The sequence below is a fragment of the Arvicola amphibius genome, chromosome 14 (assembly GCF_903992535.2).
Source record: "Arvicola amphibius chromosome 14, mArvAmp1.2, whole genome shotgun sequence".
In the NCBI taxonomy this organism is placed as follows: domain Eukaryota; kingdom Metazoa; phylum Chordata; class Mammalia; order Rodentia; family Cricetidae; genus Arvicola; species Arvicola amphibius.
Window position 1 is genome coordinate 44278482 of NC_052060.1, and position 20453 is coordinate 44298934.

General features: G+C 42.8%; 1 protein-coding gene across 2 annotated transcripts in view; it reads left to right on the forward strand.

Moving 5' to 3' along the window:
- The window catches only part of Dnajb14 (DnaJ heat shock protein family (Hsp40) member B14), a 49845-nt gene that overhangs the window by 11799 nt on the left and 17593 nt on the right, over window positions 1–20453 (forward strand). The window contains exons 2-3 of one of the 2 annotated variants that reach the window (XM_038311722.1): window positions 3666–3837; window positions 10190–10335. In XM_038311722.1, the coding sequence (XP_038167650.1) occupies window positions 3666–3837; window positions 10190–10335 (318 nt within the window). The remainder of the gene's footprint in view (window positions 1–3665; window positions 3838–10189; window positions 10336–20453) is intronic. The other variant, XM_038311723.1, reaches the window with a different exon arrangement.

Genomic DNA, 20453 nt, shown 5'->3' on the forward strand with positions numbered 1-20453 from the left:
TGTGCCTTCCCCTTTCAGTGAGGATCCTGGTCACCGCAGTTTCATTGTAAGTGTGGACCAGGCTCTCCTGCTCTTATAAGTGGGTGAAACCCATCTTGTCAGGTATCTCCTTGGCTTTACCTACAATGCCTGTTGGTTATTTGGTTTCTCTTTTTCAGGTCTGTGAGCTTGGCAAATGCCCATGTACTGTTTTTTGCTTCTCACATAGACACTTAGTATCCACACATACCTTTTTAGCAGTTGATGGTTTGTTCCTGTCATCATATATTAGGGGATTTTGTACATGAGGTTATGATTTTGGTACTTAATTCTCTTTGGCTTTATTCAAAATTTAGAGAGATTTAAATTTTAAGTTCCTGACCTGGTATGGTGATACACTCCTGTAATCCTAGTACCGAGGAGCAGAGGCAGGAGGATTTGGGTTTGAGATCTACTTCATCTGCATTAGTTTTTTTTTTAAGTTTTGCTATTTACATGTCGTGGATCACTACTTGCTGCATAGACTATTCTGATTCCACTGTGGTTATATTAAATGCAGGCTGAACTCCAGCTGGAAGGTAGCTATATGGTAGGTCTTTTATTTTTCTTGTTAATAACTATTTGATTACTATATCACCTCCAATTAGATTGTCATAAAATACAGTTTCTTTCTTTGGTGACCTCTCATCTGTTAGCCATGGTAAAAGAATTATATAAGTAATAGATATGTTTTTGCAAATCTGACAACAGCAGTTGGAGTTTTTAAATATATAACTAATATTATATATGTATAGTAGCTTTCTGGATATAATGTGCATACTAAATAATTAACTCATTGAAAGTACAGACTTAAGTGGGTTTGTAGTGGATTCACAGAATTGTGCAACTCATGCCATAATTTTGGAACACTTCCAAACCTTGGAAATAAAATGGCTTATTGGATGCCTTGTGTCATTTGAGGTTCCTCTGACCCACTAACCCCTGCCCTTGGCAGAAACCAATCTGCTTTCTAAGTGTGTGTTTACCTGCTCTGTTTGTTTTCTCTCCTTCCCTTTCTCCTCCCTCTGTATGCCCAGCCTTCCCAGGCTCCCACCCAACTCCAGTGTTCCTGGAGATTCAGTCCAAGGCTCGCTAGGCCAGCTCTGCCTATGCACCACATCTCCAGGCCTGTGCTTTTCATATCCATAGAACCATGTAGTATGTGGTCTTTTGTGCCTGGCTTCACTGGATTAGCAGAATGTGTTCTCTGTCATCTGTGTGGTAGGCATGCTAATATTTAGTGTCATTTTATTTCCAAATAGTATCTCACTGTCTGGATGGTTCATTTTGTGATAAATATTTGTCTCTTTTTATCATTATGCATGATGATTTTTGTTTTGCTTTGCAGCCTACTTGTGATTTAAGTTACTTCTTCCTCTTCCCTTTTCCTTCCTTCCTCCCTCTTTCCCTCCCTCTCTTCCTTTTGAATCAAGGTCTCACTTTGTAGCCCTGGCTGGCCCAGAATTGCTGTGTAGACCAGACTGACCTCAAACTCACAGAGATGCTCCTGCCTCTATGTCTGGAGTGCTGGGATTAAAAGTGTGGACCACCATTCCCAGCCTTAAGTTACAGTTTTATAATTGATTTATTCTTTAAAGGTGAGCACAGCTGCTCCTAGATTGTAGTTCATACATATGACACTGTTTTTTTGAGATTGGAAGAAGTAACTTTATCATCTAGATATAAGGCTTCCAGTTTTCATTCTTTTGTGTTTACAGAAAGAGAGGGGGGAGGGGAGAGAGAGAGAGAGAGAGAGAGAGAGAGAGAGAGAGAGAGAGAGAGAGAGAGAGAGAGAGAAAGAGAGAGAGAGAAAGAGAGAGAGAGAGAGCGCTAGCACTGGAGATGTATCTCAGTGGGTAGAGAGCTTGCCTACTATACAGAAGCCTAAATCCCTAGCACACTTGTGTGGCATGCTGGCACACACGTGTAAAGCCAACACTGGGTGGCTGAGGCAGGAGGATAAGAAGTTCAAAATCAGCCTTTGCTGCTAGTTCTAGGCCAGCCTAAGCTACTTGAGTCTCTGTCTTAAACAACAAACAAGCAAACCACAGCATCAGTTGATTTAACATCTCCTAGTTCAAGCTGAATAAATTTGAAGTTACCCTTAGTTAAGTTGTTGGTTATCGGACTGAGTTTTGTTCAAACTACCATCCTGGTGAATCTTCCTATTCTTTTGTCCTAAGTTTAATTACGTACTGTTTAATTTTAGTTTTTATGGAAAATTTCATACTTTACACACACACACACACACACACACACGACAATAGTAAAATTAATCGTATTGCACCATTTATCTTTAACCACTGGGAATGTATTGACCGACCTCACCTAGTCATTCCTTCCACCCTGCCGTTAGCCTCTGTTTCTCAGATTATGAAAGTAAACCCTAGACATTATTGCTGTTCTGTCTTTAGTGTTTACATTTATCCACACAGATGGATCACTGTTCATGCTTGCACCTCTGCCCTCAAGGACACAGTTTCCTTCTGTCTGAAATGTAAACAGTGCAGTTTCTTTCTTTAGTGCATGTTTTCTCAACGATGTGTGCAGGTTCCATAAGGTGGTGGATCCTCTGGAATTGGAGTGTAGGTGACTGTGAGCCACCTGATATGGATGCTGGCAGCTGAACCTGGACCCCTGCAGGAGCAGTGAGCACTCCTAAGCTGCCCCTCCAGCCTCTTTAAATGTTTCCATTTTGTGTATTTGAAAGAATCTTACTGCTCAGCTCAAGTTGACAATTAGGTTTTCTACTTTAAAGATCTTATTTAAAAAAGGAAAAAAAAAGATTGTATTCCAATATCCTTTGTTCCCATTGTTGCTGCTAAGAAGTAAATAGAAATCTAATTTATGCTTCTTTTTTTGTTGTTGCTTGTCGTCACCCCCCCGCCCCCCCTCCCCGCACCCCACAGGGTTTCTCTGTGTATCCCTGGCTGTCCTGTCCTGGAACTCACTCTGTAGAGCAGGCTGGCCTTGGATTCAGAGATCTGCCTACCTTTTTTTTTTTTAAAATAGTCTCATTAATTACTTTGAAATGATATCTTTTAGGGATTTCTCTAGTTTTACTGTGTGATAAGCATGTAATGACAATTAGATGCTAGTGATTTCTAGTTATTAATGTCACATGTCTTTGAACTCTCCCAAGTGACAGTTAATGTCTGTAGACAGTCATGCACTATAAGAATCACTAATGTTTACTATTTGTTTGGTTTTGCTTTTGAGACGGGGTTGCACTGTGCAGCTCTGACTGGCCTGGAGTTCACAGATCTGTCTACTTCTATGCCCAAGTGTTGGATTAAAGGTGTGCGCCACCACACCCAGCAGCAGGAGGTTTGTTGTTTGACATTGTAGAGCCTTAATTGGTGGTTTGTACCTGTAATCTTGGAAACTCAGACAGAATTGAGAGTTCAAAGCCAGTATGGGCCACAGGAGTCTAGGTCAGTCCAAATGAATAGCAAGACCCTGTCTAAATAAAAGGGAAAACAAAACAATGCCACCCCTACCCCAACAGCCCTAAAGAAGGAGGAGGAAGCCATGTTAAATCTTTTTGGAAAGCATCATTGCAATTTGTCTGCTTTCTTTTCTTGTGGAGTTGCGTATCTGTGTCCTGATGGAAGTAGGTACAGTTCCCTTTGTCTGTCTTCCCACAGCATTATTGGAAATAATTATGAAAAATGGAAGCTCCGCTGGAAACAGCGCACATTGCCGAAAACCTCCAGGGGGTGGGGACCAGAGCAAGCCTACCTGCACAAAGGACGGCACCCCGAGTAGTGGTGAAGGAGGAAAAGTCTACACCAAAGACCAAGTAGACGGAGTTCTCAGGTAATGAGATGATGTTTGATCATTGATTCTGATCAAACTTAACTGATGTCATAATGCCAGAGGAAGGTACAGTTGCATAGAGAGGAAACAAAGGTGTTCCCAAGGCTTCCGGTGCTTCAGAGTCTTGGTGAGGTCAGTCTTTACAAAGCTCTGCGGAAGGTTCCATTCTTCTAAATTGACAATACGACCCAAGTGTAAAGTAATGACTTCAGCGTTGATTCTATGTGTTGTTTGACCAGTAGGATGGGTAAGATGAATTGCTGTGTTGTCATATACAGTTGAAAATGGAAGCGTTTCATAGGAGGAAAATTGAGAGTCAGGGCAGCAATGCTTTACACTTCCTGCCTTAGCACCCTCTTTTTTCCTTTCCAGTTCTGTGAGACTGCCTTTGTATACAGACACCACAGTGCCCTGTCTGGTTGTCTCCTCTGGGTCTCTCTTCATACTCTCTTGTAGGCAGCAGAGTGGGGTGGAGCTGAACAGCGAGAAACTTGATTTTAGAAATACTGTGTTACTAATTTTATAAATAAGAAAGGGTTTTCTTGAAAAAAAGGCTAAGCTAAGAGGTATGAAATACTTCAGAATAGATTATTTTGTTTCCTGTGGAAGTTTTGGGTGACTTATCTATTTATTTATTTATTTTGGTTGTCTGGAGCTCGCTCTGTATGCCAGGCTGGCCTCAAATACCCAGAGATCTGCCTGCTTCTGCCCCCCAAGTGCTGGGATTAAAGGTGTGTACCACCCCTGTCCGGCTCCTGTGGAAGCTAAGGAAAGTGTCCTGATGTTGCTCTCCTGGGCAGCTGGTGCTGGCAGGTGATGGACTCTGGAGGTGACGAATCAGGAAGGTGGATCCCATGGCATTGTGACCTGATGTGAGGAAGCCAGGAAAGCAGCAGGGTGGGTCCACGTCTCCTGTCCTTTAGACGCTTCCTTTCCTCATGCAGCGTAATTTCTATGACATATACTCTGAGACTCAGATTTTATCAGTGATGAAAGCCGCTTGTCACAATGTCTTGAGTCTAACATTGATATATTTCTATCATATTTTCCCCCTCTATATGTGCATACTAAAACTCTATTGTATCATTGTGTCTGAAATCACGATGAAGAAAATGATGATGAAGAAAACATACTCCCTAGTCAGGGTGCAGCCATGAAAGAGGACGTGACTGATGTGAGCGGTAGCAAGCATTTCAAAGGCTGCCGACCACTTCCACAAGGCCGCACCTTGTCAGAATTAACTAAATAAGTGAGTGAGAGATTGCTCCTGGCTTTTTGTGGGGACAAGCGATAAGAAAGCAGTATGCTTGAAACTGTCTCCTAAAACAGGTTGTTTTCCTGTAGGCATTACATTACACTGGGAGAGCACGCCCCGGGAATCTTGTTTCTCTTTGTTTGTATTTATTTACTTTTATTTTATATGGATGAGTGTTTTACATGTACGTATATATGTACATTACATGCATGCCTGGTGCCTGTAGAGGCCAGAAAAGAGCATCTGATCCCCCAGGAACTGGAGCTACAGATGGTTGTGGGTGCTTAGAACTGAACCTGGGTCCTCTGGAGGAGTAGCAAATGTTCTTAACCATTAAGACATCTCTTCAACTAATCCATGAATTTTCTAATTACAAATTGAATTGTCTTGTTTGTGATTTTTGTGACTCTTCCCCCCAAATAGAATCACTTATTTGCTTGGAAGTGTCACCAACAAACAAAACTACAGCTGCACATTTTAGAAAATGATGTTCTTCTAGATGTGGTGTTATTGCTTTTTTTAAGTCTATAGTTCCTCTCCCTTATAGGGAGGGAGAACACACATACGAGAGCCCCCAAGAGAGGAACTTCAATGAATAAGGGAGGTATATTTGTTTTAGCATTGGTGTAAGTGTGCTTGCGTGCATGCCTATGTGTGTGTATGTGTGCTTGTTTTCATTTTCCCCAAAGGTGAGGGGATGTGCTTCTGGGACATCCTGAGAATGAAAGAATGAGCGAGCACTAATGGTGGAAGAGCAGACATGCTATCAGAGTTGGGCAGGCAGAGACTCGCGGGAACGCCTGTCATCTTCTCTTATGTGAGACTGGAGGGAAGGCTGTTGAGGAGGCTGGGGACTTGTGAAGACTAGTAAAAGCGTGGGCTTCTTTACAGATGGAATGAAGTGACTGCAGAGTTAGCCTTGACTGAGGGTCCAGCCATATTTACGATCACGTTCCTTATGAATAGATGAATTTCTTTAGAAGCATCACCTCCAGCATTACAGATTGATTCTCTAAACCAATAACTTTACTGTATCTTTTAAATTCTATATAATATAAACTATGTCTATCTAATATAAATTGTATACATAAAAATCCCTTCTGGGACTAATTATGAAGCATTCTTCTAAGTGAAATCCCTAAGTTATTTGAAATATTTCCATCAGTCCCTCGTATGTAAGTTGCCTAGTTGCGTAGTGTGTATGTTTGCAACAGGCTTCACACACGTGGCTCTAGTGAGGCGGCAGGTGAGAGGCCAGAGCTGCACCATGCCATTTTGTGTTTTGTTTTATTTATACACAAGGGATCTTCCTCAGGAAGGCACACTGACTTGATAGAGAAGATGCTTATGTGAACAAGTTGCTCAGTAACAGTTTGGCTCAGTGGGGAGAAGCCACGCAACGATGCCACTCCCGTTGCGTAAGCGCGAGGCTGCAGTAAGACTAAAGAGAAAGTGTGTAACTCAGCGAGCAAGCGGTCAGTGCCACGAGGCTGTCTGTCTCTGAGCTGAAATAGGTCTTAAAAATTTGAGGAAATGAATTTTATTTGAAGTTTTTAATACATCATTGTAAAGCCATTTTGTATTAAACATGTCAGGTCTATCAGGCAGCTATTGCCAGTGTCCGCGACTGCTCCTATACAGATCCAGCTCATTGGAACTACAGAGACCGGACCTTCAGATCTGATTTAAGCTTCAATGCCCCTTGTCCTTCTTTACCCTTTTTTGTTTGTTTGTTTTTGTTTTTAGACCAGCTCTTGCTGCTTAGCCTAGACTGATCTTGAGCTCATGTTCCTTCTGCTTCAGCTCCCTGGCAGTGTGCTAGGGTTGCAGGTTTGAGACCGCAGTGGCTGGTCTTGTTAAATTTCAGTTCTTTAAGTTAGAAGAAGATAAATTACAGTTGTTAGACACATCAGAAGGATGATGCCTTAACTCGGAAGTGTTTCCCTAAACACCAGTTTATCTAAAATCTAATAATAAATAAATCGAAAGCCTATGTATTCATTTGAGACAAAGTCTCACATAGCTCAGGATGGTCTAGAACTCTCTCCAGCTGAAGATGAACTTGATTTTCTGATCTGCCTCTACCTCCTGAAAGCTGGGGTCATAGGTGTTTGCCACCACACCCGGTATAGAGACTGGACCCAGGGCTTCATGCACGTCAGGCACCTACCGTACCAACTATATCCTCAGTCACTGGGATCGATTGAAATGAACATCTGTAACACATTTAAAAAGAGAGAGGAAGTTGAAAAATGACTTTTCGCTCCTGTCATTATATTTCCAGTCCAGCAAAAGAAGGTATAAACAATGGACCAGACAGGTACTGCGGGCCTCCACTATACAATATTTGCTTCCCAAGTTGTTCAGAAAGGAGATTTACTTGGGTTTCTGTTTCTGGCCCAGGGTTAGGAAGTGGGTGGTATGTATCTGCTTTTGGTCTTCTTGCTGGCAGAGTTTTAAGATAGCACAGGGGAGAATGCATATGTGTGTAAATGAACTATGTCCTCTGAAATTTCTTTTTAAAGGTTTGTTTTATTGTTAAGGATGCAGAAAGTTTGGATCTTTCAGAAAAGAACAAACTAAACACTCAGCAAACGCTTATTTTAGCTAGCAGTGTGACAGGACCTAGACTCACCCTGGAGACAGCTGCATCTGGGCACATCTGGAAAGGATTTTCTAGGGTAGGTTAACTGGGGTGGGCAGATCCTCTCTGGATGGGCAGTACCCTTCCATGGGACAGACTGCATACAAAGGAGAGGTTGAGCTTAGCAAGCACTCATTGCCCTCTGTGCTTTAGTGTGCGCCACATCTTCCCTGCTGTGGCGGACTTCCCCACCAGTATGCGTCAGAATAAACCCAGATACTTTCTAAGTTGCCATAGTCAGGCATTTGGTCGCAATAACAAGAAAAATGACCCACAGCTTGATGGAAAGGCTATGATGTGAGTCAGTGTTCTGTTGCTGTGAAGAGACACCATGACCACAGCAACTCTTATGAAAGAAAGCATTTAGTTGGGGCTGACATGGTTTCAGAGGTTTCGTCCATGGTCTTCACAGTGGGAAGCATGGCAGCGCACAGGCAGACATGGTGCTGGAGAGGGAGCTAAGACTTCTACATCCCGATCTAAAGCCAGCGGGAAAAGCAAGACACTGGGCCTGGCTTGAGCATCTGAAACCCAAAGCCCACCCCTAGTGACACACTTCCTCCAACAAAGCCACACCTCCCAATCTCTGTTAAGTAGCACCATTCCCTAATGACCCAACATTAGTCCTCCCCATCAGTCATCAATCAAGAAAACATACCACAGGCTTGCCCACAGGCCAGTCTGGTGGGGACGTTCTCTCAGTTGAGGTTCATCTTTTAAAATGACCCCAGATTGTGTCAGGTTGTCATAAAACTATCCAGGACAGCTGGCCCTTTGTCAGCTTAATGCACACACATCACTGTTCAGCTGTAATGTTTCTTATTGTCACCAAGATAGCATTACTGTCTGTATCACAATATAAAACATATTACAAACTTTAAGTGTCTCAACATCTTCAAACATTCAAACCTTAAAACTTCAGTCTCTAAAATATCCAAAATCAGCCAGGCATAGTGGCAAATGTCTTTAATCTTAGTACTCAGGTGGCAGAGGAAGGCAGATCTCTGTAAGTTTGAGGTCAGCCTGGTCTACACAGAGAGACCCTGTCTCAAAAAATAAAATATTCAAAGTCTCTCTAAAATACCAAAGTGCCTATAAAAGCTCAAATTCTGTCAAACTTGGGCTCCTGTAAAATAAAAAAAAAAGTTTAATACTTTACTTACTACACGAGGAAAGAATCAGGGCACAGTCAAAATCAGATCGAAGAAAAACCGAAGTCCCTCCCACACTGTGAAGTTCAATATCAGGCTTCTGGAACGTACAATCTTGTAGGCTCCAATAAGCTTGCCACCGCATATGTCAGGAGTCTCCTAGACTGAGACTAGCTCTGTGCCACAGTGGCTGCTGTCCTTGATGATCATCCAATAGCACTGTGTAATTTCTGTCATTGTATCCTTCTCCTGTCTCCTTTCCATGGACACAGTGCCTCGTGGATGCTTCCATTATAAAGGGGGAGTTAGGATGGCTGTTGAGGTACCAAGCACTGTGATGGTAAAACCCGCCTCAGCTCTTTGTGAATTGATGTGTGAAGTTTTTCCCTCTCACCCTTTCCCTTTTCTCCCACATCTTTTCCCAGTTTTGCCCCTAGTTACCAGTACTCCCAGTTAGTTTACCTGTTGTCATGCTCTCAAGACAGAATATGGAACACAACTAAAGTTACAAAATATTGTACAAAGAATTGCACATCTGCTAAAAAAAAACGAGCCTCACGTTTCATCCATGCTGTGTGCTCCCTGGCACTGAGCTCCGCTGCAGCCCTTACACCCACCCACCTTGGCTCTTGGGATGTCAGGTAGTTTGGTTGTGGTTCTCAGTGTTCTCTAATCCCTTCAGTATTTCTCTGTTATTCCTGATATATTTTCAACACTCCTAACTTCAGTATATAAGCCTTGGGAAGAACTGAAGAAGGAACTGTACTAGATGATCACTGGGGATGGACTGGTGGAAATTGGATTTAACAAGTATTCTTTAATCCCCACCACTGCTTTTGACTGTTTTATTAATACAGGATCCTTGTATTTTTCAGAGTAACTCAGGTAAATTCTCAGTAGCCATGGTGTGGAACTAGCTTGTGCTGGCTTCAGCTGGGAGAGCACTGCGGTTCCTGTGTAGACATTCGCCGTGCTCATGTGCTCCCTAGGTCTGCGCTGTGCACTAATGCTCTCTCCATGTTTACTCCTTAGTTGTGACACATTTTGAGGAGTTTCTTCCATTCTAGCTGCAGTCAGTGCCCTTCATCTGTGCTCACCATGGCCTATTCTTCCCTGTAGCTTTGATAAACTGTGATGTGGACATTCTCAGGGGTGGAGGAATTGTCTGTTTACCAAAGAGAATGGTGCAAACAGCCTGGATAGGTCATTACAGCCACAGATATCCCTCATCCTATTCTGAGGAATAGAGAGTAGCATTGTGCTCTTGCTTGAAATTCATATCATACCTTTTCTTGTCCACAGCATAAACAAATGTAAAAATTATTATGAAGTTCTGGGAGTCACAAAAGATGCTGGTGATGAAGATTTGAAAAAAGCTTATAGGAAGCTCGCTTTGAAGTTTCATCCTGACAAAAACCACGCCCCTGGAGCCACGGATGCTTTTAAAAGTAAAGTAACTTATAAAACTTCAATGAGGTCTTTTTTTAGAATGCACTTTACAGTGTTTCAGAATGTGAGATTCTGCTTTCTTCTGATGTATCTAGAAACCAGCTTAAGAACTGTCGAAACACCTTTGAAACTGGTTTCCATTATTCAGCCGAGCAAATGCAGTGTGGCTGGTCTTCGCAATCCTAAGTCACTTTCCTAGGTAGCATGAGTGTCTTCTAGGTTTGTTTGAGGATTGATGGTTTGCATTCCCTTCCAGCATTGACATCTGGCTCCAAGTCAACTGAAAGGGACACTTTTAATGAGTTTTTCCTGGACAGGGTCTGGAATGATGATTTCCTAGATAGTCTATTCTAGGGATGTTGGTAGTGTTTTTATCTTTCTAGGACACCTGGTCAGGTTTGATGATGCTAGAGTTCAAACCCAGGGCCTTCTACATGTTAGGCATGCATTTGGCTGCTGAGCTGCACCTCTATCCCTGGGGTTTATGAGCCCGGGTCTTGTTGTGCAGCTCAGGCTGGTCTTGTATTAACAGTCTCACTGCTTTGCCTCTGAGTGCTGAGGTGCCAGGTATGGACTGCCAGGCTCAGCACAGTTCTCCCTTCTGTGTGTCTTTCTAGGGATAGGATTCCTTTTGCTTCTTCAACATTGATTTCTTATCTCCTGTCTGTGTTTTCTATTTTACTTTTAAGTTTTAGTGAGTTTAGTATTATATTAAATATGCACAAATATTATATAACTGACTTCATAATCTCCTCTTTTGTGTGTTGTAATGAGAGACACGACTATGTCTTGTCCGCATTGCCCTTCCCTCCCCATGATTGCACATGGTTCCTTTAACTGCTCCTGTCCAGGGAAGCACTCTCTGGCTTCTCTCTGAAAGATAGAGTTGCTGGCAGCAGGGCTGACTCCTGTGCTTTGGGCTTATTATTAAGTAAAAAAATCAATAGCAATGATTTCATGTTTTGTTACAGTTTCATTGTAACAGTGTATTATACACATGAAATGTAATTTTGTGATTGTTGATTCTTGTGAATTTGATATTCATAGAGCCAGTGTTTGGTGTTTTCAGTAGCACACTGGGGTCTTAGAGTGGAACAAAGGAGGTACTTTTGTTTTAAATGTTTCAAAAAAGAAGACTTGATTGGTCCTTCAAAATAATACCATTAAAATGGTTTACAGTCTAAGCATTGTGGAGCATGCCTATAACCCCAGCTTTCAAGAGGCAGAGGCAGGAGGATCACAAGTTTGAGGCCAGCCTGGTCTACATAGCAAGTTCCAGGCCAGCAGGGCTATATACTATAAAATTGTTTTTGTTTTCTTCTGGCTGGAGAGAGAGGTGGGTAGGGAGGGAGGAGGATATTGTTTACAGAGCAGTCTTATTTGTTGAAGGAAGTTGCCAAGGAAAATACATTTGGGAATTAATAATATATTCCAGTGAAAGCCCTGCCAAAGCTGTGCTTGTGGAAAAGCAAAGTGGCATTTCCTTAAGTTCTGGAGTATATGAGTTCTGGAGTATATGAGTTCTGGAGTATATGAGTTCTGCATATCTGGAGTATAGGGAACCTGGGGCGAGTGAGATGGCTCAGCAGCTAAAGGCACTTGCCATCAAGCCTGGCGTCCTGAGTTTGAGTCTGGGACTCAAAGTGAACTAATTCCTACAGGTCAGCCTATGACCGGTACACATGTGTGTATGCGTGTGAACACATGCAAGGGACACACACACATACACACACACAAATAAATAAATAAATAAATAAATAAATAAATAAATAAATAAATAAATAAAAGTTAAAAAGAAGTTATAGAAAACATTTTAACAGTTCAACATTATGAGTTAAAATGGTTTAATTTAAACCTTTTCCTGTTGTCTCATAAGCCCACCAGGCTCTGGTGGCTAGTTCCAGCCCCATGGTCACACAGGTGGCCCAGTTTAGACTCAGTGGGTAACACACAAGAAATAGTGTAGACTTTCTAGAGGAGGAGCATAGCAGATGCTGGGGAGTGTCAGTGCTCAGAATGGATCCTTTACATACATCAAAGTCTCAGGGCAAATTTAATAAAATTGAAGCAAATCTTTTGTTTCAAAATGCCTAGAAATATTTGTGTGATCCACACGATGTGTCTGTGATGGCCTGGTGCTGTCAGTAATTCTTCCTGGCCTGGAGAGCTGGTGCTGCTGTTAAAAGCACGTGATACTCTTCCAGAAGACCCAGGTTGAAGGACGGTCTGTAACCCCGTTCTAGGGGATCTGACGCCCTCTTATGGTCCCCACAGGCACGGCACCCATGTGGTACAAGCATCCAGGCAAAATACTCATTCACATAAAAGTAAACAGTAGTAATTCTTCGTAATGTTAAGAATGTTAGGCTTGGCACCAGGTGTGGTTCTGAACACCTGTAATCCATCCAAGTACAGGAGGGTACAAGCAGGAACAAGAATTCAAGGTCTCCTTGGCTACTAGTGAGTTGAAGGTCAGTCTGAGCTGCGTGAGAAACTCAAAAAATAATGAACAAGCCAGGCAGTGGTAGCACACACCTTTATTTCAGCACTCAAGAGGCAGAGGCAGGCAGATCTCTGTGAGTTCAAGACCAGCCTGGTCTACGGAGTGAGTTCCAGGACAGGCAGGACTATATAGTGAAACCCTGTCTCGAAAAAACAAAAATAGGGAGCTGGAGAGATGGCTCAGAGGTTAAGAGCACTGACTGTTCTTCCAGAGGTCCTGAGTTCAATTCCCAGGAACCACCACCAACCACACAATGGCTCACAACCATCTATTCTTCCACAACATCTAGGTTTATAGCCCTTATGATGGCTATAACATCATCAGTCTTATGGTACCTGATGCCCTCTTCTGACCTTTCAAGGCACAAGGTACAGTTACATGCATGCAAAACACTTATAAAGTAAAAGTAACTTTAAAACAGAAGATCGTTACGCTGTCTGTAGAATGCCTAGTGTGCACAAGGGTGTTTGGTTTTCAGTAACACACACCACACACACACACACACACACACATACTCACTCACTTAAAACCCCCAAAGAATGCTAACCTGGTTTCTCCCACTTGTGCATCAAGGTCATGTGAGCGTTACTAGCCTTATAAAAATACTAAGAGTATAGATGCTTGTATTGCAATAGTTGCTGTTGTCCTTTTGAAGCAGCAAATAGCACAAGTGTCACAGACAAAGCCAGCCATACACTCAATGGGGTCTCACTCAGTGGGGTTTTTAGTTGAGCCATGGTAGTGCACGCCTTTAATCCCAGCACTCAGGAGGCAGAGGCAGAGGCAGAGGCAGAGGCAGAGGCAGAGGCAGAGGCAGATGGATCTCTGTGAGTTCGAGGCCAGCCTGGTCTACAAGAGCTAGTTCTAGGGCAGGCTCCAAAGCTACAGAGAAACTCTGTCTTGAAAAAAAATAAAAGCAAACAAACAAAAAAAGATAGTTTTAAAGGTTGGGTGTTACATATTCATGGTTTAATGCTCTATTTTGTAAAGGAGGAATAATACTTATTGATCAGCATGGTAGGAGATGATGATCTCTAGGAAGAGGCTCACACAGCCAGTATAAGGGTGGTCATCTATATATAAGAATGTTAATTTACTAGTTCCAAAGGGATCAGAATTGGGAGTTCAGGAGCCAATTTTCACCCAGTAGAAACTGGACAGACAGTTCAAGCTGTAGCCCACACATTTTCAATGAGCAAAAGTAGTTCACTGTCTTGTAGCCTGTTCTGTCAGACAGACATGGCAGGCTTCATTCGTGATGCACTTCCTAAATGTCTGATTGCATTCTTAGCCAGTCTTCCATTTGGAAATGAAACTGTTTCTCCCTAAGCAGAAGCAGTGTTTTGGCATTATCTTCTTTTTTTAAAAAAAAAAAAATGTATTTGGACTGGAGAGATGGCTCAGCAGTTAAGAGCACTGACTGTTCTTCTGGGGTCCTGAGTTCAATTCCCAACAACCACACAGTGCTTACAACTATTTGTAATAAGATTTGGTGTCCTCTTCTGGCCTGCAGAACACTGTGTGTGTGTGTGTGTGTACATATATATATATATGTATATATATAGTTAATTTTTTAAATATTTATTTATTTATTTATTTATATGTGTGCTTGTACACACATGCCTGCATGCATATTCAGGTCTGCACAACTGGTAGGTGGAATCAGAGGACAGTTTGCAGCAGTGGATCTCTCCTCCCACTTGTGAGTCCCGGGGATTGCAGCAGGTGCCTTACCTGCTGAGTCTCCTTCCACTGTGTGAGTCCCAGGGATTGCGGCAGGTGCCTTGCCTGCTGAGCCATCTAATTAGCCTCCACTCTTTCTTTTATGTTGTAAGGAAAGAGCTGCTTGTTCATCCCAGTCGCCCAGAACCGAAATAATCACACAGAAACTGTATTAATTAAATCACTGCTTGGCCCATTAGCTCTAGCTTCTTATTGGCTAACTCTTATATTAATTTGACACATTTCTATTAATCTATATATCGCCATGTAGCTGTGGCTTACCGGAAAAGTTCAGCATATCTGACTCTGGCAGCTCCATGGCTTGGTTTCTGTCTCTGACTCTGCCTCCTTTCTCCCAGCATTTCATTTAGCTTTCCCTGCCTACCTAAGTTCTGCCTTGCTATAGGTCCAAAGCAATTTCTTTATTTATTAACCAACAAAAGCAACACATAGACAGAAGGACCTCCCTTCTTTTATATGAAAACTAAAGTCAAGTTTGATCACACTGAAACATTATTTTATAGAAAATGGAAATCATTTGCATGTTATTTTCTTCATGAATAGAAAAATAAACATGATTAGGTTAGCAAATTAAGTTAAACAATACATTTGTGTTTTTGCAAGGCAGACAAATTCTCCCAAGGACAGCAGACTAGATGTGGCTGTTTTGTCTTTCCACGAAGCTTGTCTAGTTTACTAAAGCAGAGAAATATTCACTATGACTTTTAAAACGTACCTAAATATGTTTTACAAGTTATTCTAGTGGCTTGGATTCCCTCTGTTGTCTCTGACATAAACACCGTTAAAGCATACCTGTGTTTGAGTTGGGTGTAGTTCGGTGGTGCTTGCCTCTCATTCACAAGGCTTTAGTTCATTATCCACTGTCTCCACCAAACAAAACACGACAAAACAAAACCCCACCAAGCTGATAGAGATCATCCTCAGAGACTGGGGCATGTCAGAGATATTTGAGTACACTGTTACACCGTCAGCAGACTGTCATAGCTGAGGGCATTAGCCGTTTGTTTCATAAATAGTTATGGATCGTGTGCTATGCCTGGTGCTAGGTTTTTGGTAGTTTAATATTAACGTTGTAGATCAAGAGCAAGTCTCTCAGAACAAAGACATTAATTCTACCTCTGGGACTTTTCCTTATCTTAAGTGAGGGGTTTGAGATCCCTTCGTCCTTACAGAATTTGTAACTCATAGAAGAGAGCTGAGCCTCACACAGAACCATTTGCAGCATAGTGAAGCCTACAATCCGGCAGACATTTTGTAGTTTTTCATTACTGGGTTTTCCTTTTTTCTTTTTGTTTTCATATAGTATTCATTAAAACTCCCACGAGGCTGTACTACTTTATGACACACGTCTGTAATATCAGCACCTGGGTGATAGAGGCCAGAGGATCTGGAGTTCAAGGCCACCCTCAGATACATATAGGCCAGCCTAGGTCACATGAGGCCTGTCCTAACCACATCTTCCCCAACAAAGTGTCATGGGGCTAGTGCCACCCTTTTTTCATAATGAGAAAATGGAGACTCAGGAAGATTTACTGACTTGCTCCATTTCTCCCGGGAGACTCGCTGTAACGAAATACTTGAACAGAAAAGGACAGCTGAGGAAAAGTCAGAAGGACAAGTAATGGTGGGCCTGGTTATGAAAACTGAGATTACAGGTGCTCGAGGGACAAAGGCAGGAGGTCACAAGTTCAAGGCTTACTTGAGATGCAGAATGCAGCATGCCTTCAAGGTGGCTTAGGTAACTTATTGAGAGTCCCACCCTTAGTATTTTTAAAGAGCTGAGTCTATAGCTGATGGAGGAGAGTTATCTGTCTATGTTTCTTTCATTGGTTAATTAATAAAGAAAACTGCCTTGGCCCTTTAAGAGACAGAAAATTAGGTAGGTGGAGTAGACAGAACAGAATTGTGGGAACAAGGAAGTAGAGTTGGGGAGACGCTTCAGGCAGTCTCCATAGGGAGTCTCCATGCTGCTCCTCTCCGAGATGGACGCAGGTTAAGATCTCTCCTGGTAAGCCACACCTCGTGGTGCTACCCAGATTACTAAATATGGGTTAAAGGAAGATGTGAGAGTTAACCAATAAGAGGCTGAAACTATGGGCCAGGCAGTGTTTTAAAAGAATACAGTTTCCGTGTAATTATTTTGGGTAAAGCTAGCCGGGTGGCGGGACACAGCCCACCACTTCCTTCTACATATAGCTAGTTAAGTGTTCAGTACCTATCTAGCATTCTTGAGTAATCTATCCTCAGCAGCATAAAAGAGAAAAGATGAAAAATGAAGTAGCATTAGGACGAGAGTCATTGGATAATCATTCATATTGTAGGTGAGAACTTTTTTGTGAGATGTTTGATTTTTTTATGGTTAGAGAAAGGGGCGGGAATAAAGGCTTGGACGTGAGAGTGAGGCAGAGTAGTTTAAACATCAGTGGCCTTTTGGATAGGATAGCGGACTTTGGCCGTATTCTCCATACCAGGTAGATGAAAAGCTTATACGTGAACAGGTCAAGTGGACCCTGGAAGACCGACAGACAGTGAGAAGATCTATAAACTCAGGACTCAGGAGCAGTGTGGCAGGGGATACTTGAGTGTCTAGTAGATCTGTCCTTACACCTTCCAGGTTAGGTGATGGGGGACTTGGCAACCCCAGAGCACTGAGAAACATGGGGGAAAAAAGTAATAACTGGGCCGGGCGGTGGTGGCGCACGCCTTTAATCCCAGTGCTCGGGAGGCAGAGGCAGGCGGATGTCTGTAAATTTGAGGCCAGCCTGGTCTATAAGAGTTAGTTCCAGGACAGGCTCCAAAGCTACAGAGAAACCCTGTCTCAAAAAAACCCAAAATAATAATAACAACAACAACAACAACAACAACAACAACTGTTCCATTGTGCCCAAATACTGCAGAAGGAACTGGCCCCTCAGTGGCCCACACTGGACCACACGCCTTCCTCATGTGGTAACAGATGCCCTAATTCCCTGAGAGGTCAGTGACAGAGGAGGAGTTGGGACCTTCAGCTTCCTTCCTTCCACTATTTACTTATCATGTGTGTTTTGCCTTTATGTATGTGTATGCAGCACATGCGTGCCACGTGCCCTCATCAGATCCCCTGGACTGAACCCAGGTCCTCTGTAAGAGCAAGTGCTCGTCACTGCTGGACCATCTCTCCAGCCTCAGGAGAAGCTGCACAGTCCCTTACCTCTTCCACATTCCAGTGTCCGTGGGGTGCTGTGGGGCCGCACGCCGGCCTCCCTAGAGATGAACAGCCACTCTTCCCCACTGGGGTGGTGAATTAGTTACTTTCACACCAGCTTGACCAAATACTTGAGACAATAGCTTAAGGGGAGGCGAGATTGGTTTGGGTATATGATTTGAGAAGTGTCCGTCTGTCATGAAGGAAAGCACATAGCATGGCAGGCTAAGACTGTTCACATGGTGGTAGATAGAAAGCAAAGGAAAGAGATGCAGGAAGGAAGCCAGGATAAGATGTATCTCCAAGGGCATAACTCACACGGCATTCTTCCTCCAATTGGACCCCCCTCCTACCCTCAGTGTCTACTAATAATGTCGGCACATGACTCCATCAGAGGCTAATTCACGCACTCAGTCAGAGCCCTCATGCAATTGTGGAAAGCCGCCACAGACACTGGCTATCAATCTCCGAGGCAGTTTTCAGTTTAATCATGCTAGCAGTTTGGATTTACCACCACAAGGAGAATTAGGGATGGCATAGTGACCACTATCCAGACGTGACAAAGGTATAGCTTCATGGTGTCAATAAAACCACGTGGAGAGCAGCAATAAGGCACCCTTCTCTTTCTATCCAGGAGACCACTGTAGCTTAATACGAATCTGGAAACCCCATGTCTTCCCAGTGTTAGTGAGGAGGTCCCCACTCCTTCACTTGGTGTCATCAGAGTCTGAGGGGAAAGGAAGTGTGCTCCTGCCTGAAAGTGGTGAGGTAGTGTCCCCAACACCATTGGAATGGCACAGGGGAAGAAGTGTGAGGTAGTGTCCCTTACACCACTGAAATAGCACAGGGGAAGAAGTGTGAGGTAGTGTCCCTTACACCATTGGAATGGCACGAGGAAAGAAGCTGAAGCACAGCATTTAAGATGCAGAGCCTCACAGTAGACAAAATAGCAGAATTATATTTGAAAATCTCTTATCATCCCAAGAACTAGGACCTCACATGGAGTTTTAGAACTCTGTTAGACACCCACATGGAAGGGCAGAAAAGCTAGGACTGTGTATAAAGATGTTACCGTGGCAATGATACAGCTGTTCCGAAGACTCAAAGTAAGTGAGCTAAAAGCAAACAAGATCAGAAAAGAAATGCAGAAGCTGAACAAAGCAGAAGTTCATTATCAGAAGTAAAGATCTGAAACACTTGATAATGAATGAATGAAAGAAAAGGCAGAATGAGTAAAGAACGGACAAACTAGAAAAAAGAAAAGTAGACACTTCCCATTTGGACAACCAGGAACGTAACAGAGCTGAAGAAGCAGCCTAATAGAGCCTGAAGCGCTAACAGATCTAATGCTCAGGTCTGCGGGGCTCTTGAGACCAGGACGGAGACAGAGCGTAAAGAGCTGACAGTGAAAGTTTGGAGACTTCTCAAACTTGGCCAAAACAAAGTTTTCATATGTGAGAAACTGAATGAACCCTAAGCAGTTAAAGCAGAAAAAATCTTCAGCAGAGACATCTCCTATCTCGAAGTTAAAGATGTAAACAGAGTTGTCCTCATCCCAAGAACTAGGACCTCACATGGAGTTTTAGAACTCTGTTAGACATAGTTGTTCCACATGCACCTCTCTCTCTCTCTTGCTCGCTCGCTTGCGTGCGCGCACACACACACTCACACAAAATACATTAAAAGAATTTAAGACATGAAAGTAGAAATGGGGCCAGTTGCAAAGAAAAAAGATTAGTAGGAGTAGGTGGGGACAAGAGGGAGTGGGTGGGGACAAGAGGGAGTAGGAGGGGACAAGAGGGAGTGGGTGGGGATAAGAGGGAATGGGAGACTAATGGGGATGAATATGATCAAAATACATTATGTATGCACATATGAAAATGTTACAGTGAAACCCATTATTATGTATAATTAATGTCTGCTAATAAAAGCCTTTAAAATTATCATTAAAAATGATGCAGAAGGGGCTACGGAGGTGACTTAATAAAGTGCCCTGGGTTAGATCCCTAGAACCCATGGTAAGAAAAGCATGGCTGGCAGCACACACTCAGCATCCTTACGGGATTGCTGGGGCTCGCTGGCATTGAGTCCAGCGTACTTGGGGAGCTCAAGTCAATGTGACTATCTCAGAATCTAAGATAGGTTGTAGCAGAGGAAGCAACGCCCAAAGATTATTCTCTGGCCTTTAAACAAATGCTAACACAAATATTTGCATATGCACAGATAAATCCATACATGAACATGCACGCACATGTCGCACAACACCAAACACACACACACACACACACACACACACACACACACACAAGAAAAGACATTTTACTGGAGATAATTTGCCCATGGCAAATGAGCCCATGAAAAGACTTCAGCATCATTAGCCACTAGAGAAATGCAGAGTGAAACCAAGATATCAGATAGTGCTGTGCACCTATCATAATGGCTGACATAGAAAAGTATACCAGCTCCTTTTAAAGGCTCTGGGTGCCTGGGATGGATTATTCATGTATTGTTGAAGAGAAGTAAAATGAGACTCATTTTGCAGAACAGCTTTGGAAGTTGATCAAAAAACTAATTCAGAGCTACCGTGCAATTGAGCAATGCACTCCTGGCAGTTATCCCAGAGAAATGAACATTTTCATTTATACATAAACCTGGGGTAAAGGCATATAGCAGCTTTATTATAATAG